The 12,625-nt window shown below is 32.6% G+C and overlaps 2 protein-coding genes across 9 annotated transcripts; both read left to right on the top strand.

Annotated features, from left to right (window-relative positions):
- Positions 1-942: 942 nt before the first annotated feature.
- On the top strand, positions 943-3,902 carry LOC114412171. Of its 7 annotated transcripts, XR_003666598.1 has the most exons (5): positions 943-1,140; positions 1,235-1,415; positions 2,133-2,193; positions 3,314-3,354; positions 3,687-3,902. XR_003666598.1 is itself a non-coding variant. In XM_028375970.1 (4 exons), exons 1-3 carry the CDS (start codon positions 1,001-1,003, stop codon positions 3,331-3,333), a joined length of 279 nt encoding a protein of 92 aa, XP_028231771.1. In that variant the 5' UTR covers positions 943-1,000; the 3' UTR covers positions 3,334-3,354; positions 3,687-3,902. The 7 variants fall into 7 exon arrangements, 3 of the variants coding, with proteins under 3 accessions (XP_028231771.1, XP_028231770.1, XP_028231769.1); XR_003666600.1 differs by lacking the exon at positions 3,314-3,354 and having other exon boundaries at positions 1,235-1,353; XR_003666599.1 differs by lacking the exon at positions 2,133-2,193.
- Positions 3,903-5,823: 1,921 nt separating this feature from the next.
- LOC114412170 (WAT1-related protein At5g47470-like) lies at positions 5,824-12,300 on the top strand. Of its 2 annotated transcripts, XM_028375966.1 has the most exons (9): positions 5,824-6,182; positions 6,286-6,337; positions 8,939-9,056; positions 9,177-9,242; positions 10,331-10,447; positions 10,698-10,941; positions 11,247-11,408; positions 11,609-11,760; positions 11,983-12,300. In XM_028375966.1, the coding sequence occupies exons 1-9, from the start codon at positions 6,054-6,056 to the stop codon at positions 12,107-12,109; spliced, it is 1,167 nt and encodes a 388-aa protein (XP_028231767.1). In that variant the 5' UTR covers positions 5,824-6,053; the 3' UTR covers positions 12,110-12,300. The 2 variants fall into 2 exon arrangements, with proteins under 2 accessions (XP_028231767.1, XP_028231768.1); XM_028375967.1 differs by lacking the exons at positions 5,824-6,182; positions 6,286-6,337 and having other exon boundaries at positions 8,544-9,056.
- The last annotated feature ends 325 nt before the right edge of the window (positions 12,301-12,625 follow it).

Here is a 12,625-nt window from a genome sequence, read left to right as displayed (position 1 = left end):
TTGTTTTTACTTATTTCCTTCTCCTCCACCCCCTCCTTTTTGTCCATTCCATTATTTCCAATTTCCAAACTTCCAATCCCGTCATCGTCAAAAGGGAACACAATGATCCTATTATCTTCCGGTCTCAGTTAGCCACTTAAAGGAATTTAATAATTAGTTAATATACACTGATCAGGTTCTATATATATGTCATTCATTGACTATTAAGTGTTTAGTGAGCAAATAAATCATTGACTGATCAGGTTTTTAATCACAGAATAAAATTATATTTAACAAAATTAATTGAAAAGTTAGCTGAAAAAACTAAAAAATTAGCTAATAAATGAAAGTGTTTGACAGTTAGAAAATCATCTTATTGAATAAATTAAAGTAACTAAAAAATGGAAAATTACATAAAGAATACAAATAATAAAATTTAAACTTAAATAGAAAAGATTAAAAAGAAAATTTAATAAACATTCAAGGACAAAAAATGAACAAATATAAGAAGTTAGAAGATAGAAGGTATCGTTTAAAAAAATTACTTTAAGCCGGTCCTGGATGTTAAAGACATTTTTGAAGATAAGCTTAAAATATAAATTAGTATTTTGGCATCTAATGATTATTTTCATATAATTAAAATTTATATAAATATATTTTAATTAAAAATTATAATAAATAAATACATATGAATATATTAATTTTTTTAATTTAAATAAAAATAATTTCTCAAAATAAACAAACAGTTATTTAACATATACAAAAACAACATTTTGCACATAGAAAATCAAAGGGAATAAAAGGATGGGAAAAAATTATTTTCATTTTAACGCCAGCAGTCGATGTTGATCCAACAGTGAACATACCAGGCCCAACCCATCAAAAGGCCCAACAGTCCTCTACCCGACCCGATACTTTTCATTTCGAACCAAATAAACAAATTTTTAAAATAATCTCTCGCCAAAAGCAAAACCCTAAACCCTTCCTTGCTTGTTCCTCTTCCGATTTGATCTCATCGTCAATGGCTTCCGCGTGCAGCAGAATCGCGCAACGAACGTCAATTTCTTCTATAAAATCAGCCATCAAATCCAACATTCGCGCTTCTTCATTCTCCAAACCAGCTTCCTCCTCTTCTCCTCTTCGCCAATCCTTATTGACCAGGTTTCCCTTCGTCCTACGACGTTCGTTTCTGCTCCTAATCGCAAACAAGCCTTAGAATTATCGATTTCTCGTTGTTGTGTTTGGTCTGTTGCAGGATTTCGCCGGAGCTGAGATGCGCGCAGTCGATGTTGCCGCTGCACAGCGCGGTGGCGGCGGCGAGAATGACGTCGTGTCTGAGCGTGACTTCCAGAAGCTGCCGAGCGCTTTCTCAGGGTACTCTCTGCTGCACCTCTCCCGGCCTCTAATACTTTCTTTTTCAAAATTATTCGCAAACTGTGAGTAGCTTCTTTGCTTCTCGGCTTGGGTTTAGTTTTTCTATGGATTTTCTTTTTTCTTTTCCCGCTTTTGAATAAGCTTTGTGAATTGTGAGTGAACTGTTAAAATTAAGAAGAAAAAAAAACTAATACGCTTAGTCTATTTGTTTGTTTAATTAGGACCCATGCTTTGGTATTTTTCTTACGCAACTAGCAGTTTTTCATTTGAGGTTCTTATTTGAGTTTAATTGGCGAATTTGGATTTTTCAAAATCATTTAAAAAGCTTTAGTTTATTTCATTTTGCTTGCTAAATTTGTGCAACATTTGGCCTCTTGGTAATACTGCTGTGTTAATTGCTGATACTAGTTACTTAAAACTTAAATGCATTGTGGAGAATTATAGCCGGAAAGAAAGTTTTAGTTAATTTAGCCAAAAAGGTGGGTGTAGGGAACGTTTAGGATTAGGCATTTCTTAGAAAATAAGCTTTGATAATTTGTTCAGACAATAGCTTAATTTCAACATCTTGTGTCTACCCAAGAATATCTCTAAATTTTAGAGTCTTTCAGACAGCATTTTGTGGTCTATTAACCTCTAGTTTATATAGTTGGGGTGTTGCAGCTTACATAGTCGGTTGATTTGTGGGGAAAAAAAAAGAAATTGGAGGCTGTCAGTAAGAAGTGAAAGTGCTTTAACCGAGAGTTTTGACATTAACTAACTATAAAATTTGGTTCCTGCAGGCACATAGTTAATTGGGAATTTGCGGGACCAGCCAATTATGGCCTACTGCTTCATTATCAAGTATGAAAAAAATTAGTGTTCATTTAACACAATATAATCTCTTCAACAATATTAGAATAGAGCTTCCTTTGCTGTTGTCCTAAAAACAAACTCTGTTGGTGGCTTCTGCACTTATTTGAAGTCTGAATGGATTTCCTTTGGAATAATGGCTTCCCTTTTATTTTGTGTGGGAAATAAAAGTGGGAGGAGGGTAAAAGAAGGGAGAGGATCAAAATTGGTGAAATTAATCTTGTATAATGCCTATATTCATCGACAGTTTCCATTTCCCATGCTTTCCTCTCACAATGTTTACTAAGCGAAGGATTTAATTATCTTCCACCTGTCACTGCAACCAATTGTTCATTTATTTTTATGGTCTGGTGATTTCTCTCAGAAAATTCCAAATCTTCTTTTTATTCCATCTATGCAAGCAGCAAGGAGGATGAGCATTTTGCTAACAATCTATTTTGCTTTGATGTCTCACTGAATTAATCATTATGTTTCTTCCATGCATTTGTTCTACATATAGCCATCACATTTTACATATAAAGCTTTTAATATTGATTTCAACTTATTACCATAATCTCATAGACTCTATCTACCCTAAGTAACCCTAATTGGTAGGGTGATAAACTGATGATTTGAAATAATTGTGCTTATAAACAATAAATTTTTAATTTAGATTCATGAATCTCATTGTTAAATTTTAAAAGAAAATGAAATCACCTTCAGTCAGGATTCCAGCGCTTTTGTAATTGAGCTGGCAATAGCATTTCCCTTAAATAACATCTGTAATTTTATGTGTGTCTTCAAATTTAGAAAATAAGTAGGAACAAGATGGTCAGAGTGAGTGTACTGGTTTAACGTGTTTTTTTGTTAACAATGATTTGTTGGAAATTTTTCATCAGTTGTTGCCAGTGGGATTTATTTGGAAATATGAAGGAAAAGCCTTACGGTGGTACATAGAAAAATTGAAATTAGGGAGTGCATTTGGTATTGAAAGTTAAATAGATAATTAAGGACTGTTATGATAGCCAACCAAACTCTTGAATGCTAATATTTGCCTTAATACGATATTTTGAATGATCCCTTTATATAGTAGATAAATATAATACGATAACATAACTGCTACTTTCATCAGATGGAATTGATGGGACGTGAGACATGCATGCTGTTCTTAAGGTGGGATCTTTTGTCTTTGCTGTCTGTCTGAAATCTGAATAGTTTGGAGAACCATAGCCTAATAGCCTGTCTCAATTTTTGCTTGAAACATATGTAGAACTATATTATTCTAGAGCAAATTGTACCATTGCCATTTGAAGTGAACAGAGCTTATAATTTTCAGATTACACATTAACCATTTACCTCTTCTTGTACCTTGGCATCATTGCAACTGCGCTTATGTAGGAATTTATCTTGTTTAAACTTTTTGTTTTCCAGCCTTTTGGTCCTTTGCTTTAGTTACGGTTTTTTACTCAAGCATATTACTAATTGAGCCTTTGTTTTATTTTTAGAGCTTGGTCTATCAGTTCCAAGGTGACCAGAAGAGAGATTGAAGAAAGCCTTGTGTTTGTAAGAAGGTTGGATTTATGATTGTTAACATCTATACACAGTAAGCGGCTGTACTCAATGTGATTCATTCAGTCTGAGAAAATGATTTTTTGCTGAATAAAAGATACTTGCTCTGATCTATACGTTCATTCATTTATGTGGATAGTTAGAACTGCAAACTGTCTACACCTACCTTCATTTTTCACTTGCTTTCCCCAATTGTGTTGAATGCCAACTGATTTTTTCACAAATGTTTGATTGTCAAAACGAGATCAAGTCAAAAGTGCAAGTGCCTGTATAATTAGGTCCTGACCCGAAGCACCAAAAACTTTCTACCCTCTCACCCTCTTCACCTTTAAGTATGACCACAACTCCAAGCCACAATTCCACCGAACTCAATAACGAACCAAGATTAACATAAAACTACCCAAAAGTTGAAGCGCCCCAACTCCAAGTTGTCATCATCTAGCCCCGCAAACCAAAATCTTGCCACCAATGGAACCCAAATACACATCCTTTGAGTATGATTCTTACTGCAAGACATAACTTACTGCTACTGGAACCATCAACCCCAAACGAAAATGGCTCTGCCACTTCAAGCCATTGCCTACCGTAAAACCTCTATTTCATTGATGCCCACATCTCTCCCCTTCGCGCGTCTGAGTATATGAGGATTGGTACCAAATTAAACAAGTTTAGGCCAAAAAAACTCGTAAATGTTACTCGCCCTATTTTATTAACAAAACCTCTAATATAAAATTAACAGTATGATTAGTTAAGCTGACTGTAAAAACCAAACAAAAGTCTCATTCTTGAAAAATTATATTAGTAAAATATTTAATAGATGTAGTTACAAAAAAAAAAAAACTCTATATTTAGTACCCTGAATGGTTATTTGATGAATATTAGTTCAGCCAGATTCAATGATTACATCGCTAAGCCTCGGTCATCAATACCACAATGAATGCATACACAACTTATTCCATATAAAACTTATGTTAGCCAAATCATTCAGAAATCAGAATTGTCAAAATGATAATTCGTTATTGAATAGGCAATGATGGAATCTTAGAATAGGAGGCAGGCATACAATCTCTGAGAGAATGTTGCTACACCGACTTCAGTTCAGGAATTAAAACTTGGAAACTAACTAAATAGCCAACAACTTTGACATGAAAAGAGAACATAGGATAATCACATTCAAACCACAAAACGTGTACTAATGGCTAATTTAGGATTTAAATACAAGTTGTGTTGATATAAACAGTAAACTCCCTCATTTACTAGATAAAATGGATTATCTTGGGGACTTTTATAGCGGATTGAATACAAGGTCTGGATAAAGGTGAGGGTAAGACCAAGCATGCAGCCAACAAGGCAGTCACAGTCCAAGGCGATCGAAAGTAATTATGGTAAGCTTCCCCGATCCATCTCAAGACACTGATTTTTTCAACGTTTGGACTTAAAATGAACTTCAATCTGGTCTCTGATGAGAGCAAAAGCAGCAGTTTCAGGCACCAACAACACATTCAGCTTATTAAACAAATTTTCCATCTCTTTATCACTGCCAAGTTCGTTACTAAGCACACCTGCACACCTTAGCTCCTTCACATCCTCTGGCTGCTCAACGAGCGAGCTGAGAAAGACAATAACGAAGTTGTAGTTGTGCATCAATGAAGCTAGGGTAGAAGGAATCTGAACATTTACTTATTTGGTTCCAAACCTGTATTTTCTGAAGTGCTGGCATTTCTGCCTCATCTTTATTTCCTTATGCGGTTGGTTTCTCAAGAGTGCCCTCCTAAAATAGTCTACCGGACGTTTTCTAGGGGAAAATTTTTTGGTTTCCGGAAAATTATATGTAGGGAAACTTTAGTTTCTCGTGGTATTAATTTTTAAAAAATAACATTCTTAAAATTTCTCACAAAAATTTTGCTGCAGGACAGTGAAAATCTTACTTTTTTTAATAATCTTTTTACTACAATAAAAATATCATTTTATTTTTTATTAAATTATTTATGTACTAAAAATATTGCGTAATTCTTTCATTTCTTAAAAAACTTATCTTTAAGATTCCATTCACAAAATCCGGGAGATATGAAAACTTCTTTTCTACCCTAAGTCCCTAAAAGATGAACAGGTTCCTCTTTGCCTTGCTCATCTTCTTCAACTGTTATATAGTGCTCTTGCTCTATTGACCCTTCCCCACTCGATGCCTGGTCTATACCATGCACCAAAAGAAAATTGTGCATGGATCTATTTAGCCTCGCTTTGTCTCCGCACAACAGCTTGAGCAATTGGTAAGGAATTTGGTTCACCAAGAGGAACAGATCATGATGCAACCGCAGCTGCTGCCCAGCGCTGCGTTTGAGTTCTTTCTCTGGATAATCCGAATCCAGGGATTTGTCCAACGCCTGAAGCACCGAACACCCATCCACCACCAGCATTTCTTCCACTCGCAGGTATTTTCCATCATTCCTCTGCGAACATGCCCGCAAGCTGTTCGTTAAATGAACTAGGAACTTTTTCTAACAAATCGGTGTTGGTTTGATTGGTGTTTTGAAGATATGCCGCGGCCCACATAACCGTAGTAGGGATCCAACTATCCTAGTAAAGGGTTAGTCTTCTCTCCATTTAATTAACGGAAGTCTGGGTGAAAAGAGAAAGACACAAGATTGTGGGATCCACACTCACACAGTGAGTCCCACAAACACCTTGCCTCTGTGAACATAGACTTATAGTGTGGTCTCACAAACACTTTGTGTCTTAACAAAGACTTTCATTAAATTAAACAGAGAGGATACTACTGCTAAGTTAAGTTTTTTTGATACAGCTGAAAAACCTCTACTACCAAGTAAGCTAACCTCCTCTGTCAACGTATAGAAATTACTATATTTGCATAATTTGTTTATATATATAAAATGTATGAACAAATTGTTCAAATATAGGAATTTTAATTTAATGAAAATTATATTATCAAAGCAAATATTATGAATATAAAGTTTAATAGACATATACTAAAATCAATTAATTTTATTTTTTACATAATTTTTAAGACAACTGTTATAAAATCTAATAAATTTATTGTATATAAAAATGTGATTAAATAATAATATAAAAAAATTGTACCAAAAAAATAATATAGAAAACTTTACAATATTAGTACATGTGTTATTTATTAATGTAAAATTTGATTATTAATTATAGAACCAAGAACAAGTTTGGTGGAATTAAATCAAGTGTACTGTGTGCGGTGTGCAATATATTGTTTTCATTGTTGTTGTTTTTAACGTTGTTTCCATTGTTAAATTCATACATTTATAATAATTCATATATTCTACTCAATTAATTCAGCAAGACGTCTCCCTCCACAACAACAATTTGTATTATCCAACATTTCTGTTATAATAAAGTAATACTCCTTGAAAAAGCACTTTAATTGAAGTAATTGAAGGAGGAATTTTATTGTGATTATATTTGGAATAAGTTTGTAAAAAAAAGTAAATAAAATGGAAGTATTATAAGTGTATATAAATAATAGATTAAGTACTCAGGGAAAAAAATATATTAAGTGTGAAAAATTCTTTTTTATTTTGAAATCTGATAAGTTCTATGTTTTAAGTGTTATATAAACTAATTATAGATTATAAAGAAAAGTGCCGTATAGACCAATAATTCATAATTTTATTAAATATTACATTATCATACTTTAGAGCAGCAGAACCATTTTATTTCTATCTTGGATATAAAGAGAAAAATAAATGATACGAGTTTAACAAAAATAATACCAAAAATTTATGGAGAAAAGGGATAATAAAAAAGATATTTTACTTTTAACAAAAAAAATTAATTATATAATTAAAATAAAATTATAAGATACTTATAAAGTTTTTTGATACGTAGGAATCAAAGATCCAAAAAATTGACAATAACTCAGGCACATATTGAACATACTAACCTAGACCTCGTTGACAAAATACTTATAAATTAAGGAATATAATAACTTGACTAAATTATAACTTTTGGGTCTTTATTTTTTTAAATTCATGATTATTTTTTTAAATTCATGATTTTGATTCCCTGAATTTTTAGTTGTAACAATTGACGTGAGTTTTATAATTTGACAATTTTAATTTTTTTATAGATTATTGACAAATAATCTTGATTAATAGAATTATTAAGTTAATTATAAATTAAATTAAACTATTAATGGTTAAAAAATTTAATAAAATGTTATTAACTCTAATCTTCATAACATTGTGTTCCTCGTCTTCTCCACAAACACCTCTTTCACTTCCACCATAGCTGCATGTGACTTTACAACACGACCACATTAGGATTAATAATATTTTATTAATTTTTTAATATTTTTTATTTAATTTATAATCAATTTAATAACTCTATTAATCACATTTATTAGATAACAATCTACTAAACGAATCAAAATTATCAATTTATAAAATTAAGAAATCAAATATTATAATTAAAAATTAAAAAATCAAAATCATAAATTTAAAAAATTAAGGAACCAAAATTATAATTTAAACTAATAATTTTATGTCTTAACATGAAGCACGTGTTAGCTTCAACAAAATAATGAGGTTAAAACGATTCTTTTCAAATAACATTAAAAACATCACAGTTAAAATTATTTGTAAAAGAAAAAGTAACGGATAATCCTTCTCTGTATCCAAGGGAAAGAAAATCTAGATTTAGATTTTCGGCAAAAACCATTTGAACGTTAACCAACTCCCACTATTTATATATATCTGGGTAAAATGAAGATTACAAAAAAAAAAGAGAAGGGTTGATACGCATGCACGCAGCCAATATCTGATCATAGATATCAACTAAATTTCCTCTCAAGAAGAACCGACAACCGAAGAAGACTGGTAGGAAAGAAAAACGTGATCAGGGGTAGCTCAGTTCTAAGTAGGATTTCATATATGCAGAGCAGTTACCTCAAATGAATACAACATTAATTTTTTAGCTCTTATTTTTGTTTTCTGTAACCGACAAATGCAATAAAGGAAGTTAAGAAAGGAACGCAAAACAAAAGGCACAAGAGAATAATGAAGAGAGGATAGGGTGCCATATATGCATGCCCTCTTTGATTTGTTGGGAAGAAAATTGACAATGGTGGCGATGATGAATGGGGGAATGATTGAAGATATAGCAATAATTGGAGGGTTGATAGGGGTGCAATTTGTTTACGCAGGGAATGCTGTGTTGCTCAGTTATCTTATGTCTTTGGGCCTCGAATCTCTTACCCTTGTCATTTTTACTTCCTTTGCTACCTTCCTTATTCTCCTACCCCTTGCCTTCTATTATGAAAGGTTGGTTCATTCTTCTCCTTCTTCCTCTCTCTCTATTTATTTTCTTTGTTTTTGGGATTGGATCACGGGAATTGTTATTTTGATGATGAATTTCATGGTGGTATGTGTATCCTTTTGCAGGTATAAATGGCCAACGAGAGTCAGTTTCAAGTTGCTTATACAGCTTCTCTTGCTTTCGTTAGGAGGGTGGGTAAATCTTATGACTAACTTCTCAATTTCCTTCACACTCTTCCACCCCCCTCCCCTTCGTTTTTACTTTCAATTTTTTTTTTAAAAAAATAGTGGACGATGGATCATGGAATTAGATGAATTCAGTTCCTGTTTTTAGGTCCTTTATTTTTTTAATTCTTTTGGGTTTAAAGTATACATTTTTTCAATTAATTTCCATTTTTTAAAATTCGGGCATGGAAGTGGTTTTGAACGTCTCCTTCTGGTAATCCACCATAGTGCATGCTGGGTTTTTGAATCCCAGTTATGGTAAGGAAATTAAGAGCACTGCAAATGCTGAAAGCTAATTTTAGGGAATTGTTATAGGAGGATGCATTATCATCGGTTTTAGGGAATATCTGATCCGGAGAATCTCTCTGGACAAAATCTTGCTTGTGTATGGAACCAAAATTGTCCTTATTTCCAAATACTATTAAGTGCAAACACCGTACTTTGTGCTAAACCCCCTATTAAAGGAACGCTTATCTTATAAGGTAGGTGCTATTTTAAGGAGTGTGAGAATAATTAGAAATACATAAATTGTTATTGTGTAGAACTAGTGGCTCATAGAACCATTAGCGTGTTGAATTTAATAACAATGACAAATCGGAATCCAAGAGGAATAACTTCTTACCGTGAACAGGAAAGAATTAGAGAAAGGTTAAAATGAAATTGATGGATGCATTTGAGGAAAAATAAGTGTTGCAATAACTTCTAATCAAATTGTCACTCCATTTTCTAATTTCCCGACCCAATAATGAGCTACTCCCTCCATCACATAATAATAGTGATGTCAGATTTTTTTTTTCAAAATAGTTATTATTTTAATTTTTTAATATAATATTTATTATCTCTTTCCACTCGTATTTTTTTAATACTAATAATATGGACAGCAAAAATTAAAAATAAATTAATCGTGGTAAAATTAAATTTGTAAAATTGATATTATCATTCATCCATTTATTAATTTTTTTTATTTGTGTAAAAGGACCACGTACAGTTATAATGGACGGGGAGAGAGTATAATGTTTTTTATTCTTATATATAGTTGGTATCATGGCATGCAGGGTAACATTGTTCCAGTCTCTATTCCTTAAAGGAATCAATCTAACCTCGCCAGCAATGGGAACAGCCATGCCAAACCTTGCACCAGGTCTTATCTTCATCATCGCATGGATTTTTCGGTAATATATGTATTTTTACACGAGCTTGATAATTTCAATATTGCTCTTAACACTAGGGGATAAAGGGTTTATTTTATTGCAGAGGATGGTGCACTCACATGTACATATTAAGAGACATTAACAGGGATAAACTTACTATACAAATTTATATATTTAATTAAATAAAAATAGATGTAAGATTTTTAAGTATAGTATTATTATTATTTGTATCATTTCCATGCTAATTAATGAAAATTTATATGTTAGGCAGGTTGGAAAAAGTCGACTTGAGCTGCACATATAGTAGAGTGAAAATCATTGGCACATTCCTTTGTGTCTTGGGGGCTCTCACAATGAGCATACTGCAAAGCATCTCTACAACACCTATTACCGCTAAAGAGGGAACAATTCAATTATTATCTCCACCAAATGTAACGTTTGACAGACACAAGATAATCGGTTGTCTCTATCTCTTGGTCGCAATCCTCATATTATCAAGCAACATTGTCCTCCAGGTAACTTACAATGAAATAGGAAAAGAGACACAAACAAGTTGATTAAATTTCTTATAGTGTGTTTGGTTGATGTGATCTTCCATCTTTATTAAAAAATTACTAATTACAAGTTAGTGTATGTTTGAAATTTCGCCGCGTCCTATTGGATCTGTGTAGCTTTTATCTTTTTACAAATTTTGTTACGCGAAAAATCTGGTTTATGAATGTTGAAGACGTGCAACCAGACATGCACTTACCTAGACATGATTTCTTACTTCTCAACATGTTTCCAAATGTGTTATTAACAAAAATTGCAATTCTTGCAGGCCTTTACTCTAGGAGATTTTCCTGCACCGATGTCCTTGTGTGCAATAACTTCGTTTTTCGGGACGTTCATGACTGCCGCAGTTCAATTAGTTGAAGATCACGAATTCAAAACAGGTTGGCCAATTGTGGGTGTTGGAGACATGATTGCCTATTCTCTTCTGGTAATTTTCCAATTGATTATATGCTTATTTGTTTTGACAGACACAAAATAAGTACTGCACTTAGAGAAATAATTTAGCATGTGATTTGTATAATGTACTGTAGTATTTTAAAGGGCTTCAATTTGAGTTTAATGTAATACTTTTTATATTCTCAATGACATGGATGAATGGGTGTTAAAGGCATAAATTCTAATGTACAGGCAGGTGCAGTGAATGGAATATGCTTGAGCGTCAATGGTTGGGCACTTGAGAAGAGAGGGCCAGTGTTGATCTCCATGTTCAGCCCTATTGGCACAGTCTGCTCTGTCATTTTCTCAGTTGTTACTCTAGGACAAACCATTAATATTGGAAGGTACTTTCATAATATATATTCCTAGCTATTGATTGATTTTTCATATCATATATATTCTCTCGAATACGTTATGTGGGAGTTATAAAATTAGCTTGGTGGTTGAAGAAAGAAGAGAGAAGGAAGAAATCATGGGTTCAAATCCTTCCCAATAATAAATTAGCAACTAGCATTGATCCATAAAAAAAGTAGTATCTTATTTGTTAGTACAATACTGTATTGCAGCTTTGCCGGTATGTTCCTCATGTTCACTGGGCTCTACTTTGTGCTTTGGGCCAAAGGGAAAGAAGGCTTTGCAAAAGGAGGTGGCTTAGAGAGTGAGTATGATGCAGAGAAGCCTCTCTTAAGTTAACGTTTTTTCTAATGTCAAAAGTAGTATGTAGTAATGTATAGTATAGTATGTACTTATTTTAACCATAGAAACAGAGTAAATAAAATAGAAGTCCAATTCATAAGGTTTTCGGATAAGGTGCTGTGTTATATTATGTGGCAAACTTACTTCTAATTAAATAAGCGAGGCAATTAGATTAAAGCGGTTAATCACAATTGGTATATGACAACTAGCATAAATATACATCATGGCATATCAGAAGTGATCAATAGAATGAAACATTTTTCACTCTAATTGTACGAGTGATTATGTGTGTATTAGCTTTGAAGAAAAACAAATATTATTATAGTTGTGTTGGATGGAAATCAAATATGGATAAATGTTAAAAGGAATGAAACATCGATACTTCAATTTACTTCACATATTTAATACATATACGTATTTAATAGGGTATTTTTGGATACTTTACCAATACGTGTCAATGAAGTATTCAAAAATATGAAGCATTGAGAATTCAATTTGCTTCAAGTATCCTAT

This window comes from Glycine soja, chromosome 5 (assembly GCF_004193775.1).
Source record: "Glycine soja cultivar W05 chromosome 5, ASM419377v2, whole genome shotgun sequence".
Taxonomy (NCBI): Eukaryota; Viridiplantae; Streptophyta; class Magnoliopsida; order Fabales; family Fabaceae; genus Glycine; species Glycine soja.
Note: the sequence above shows the minus strand (reverse complement) of the source record. Positions and strands in the feature narration are given on the sequence as shown.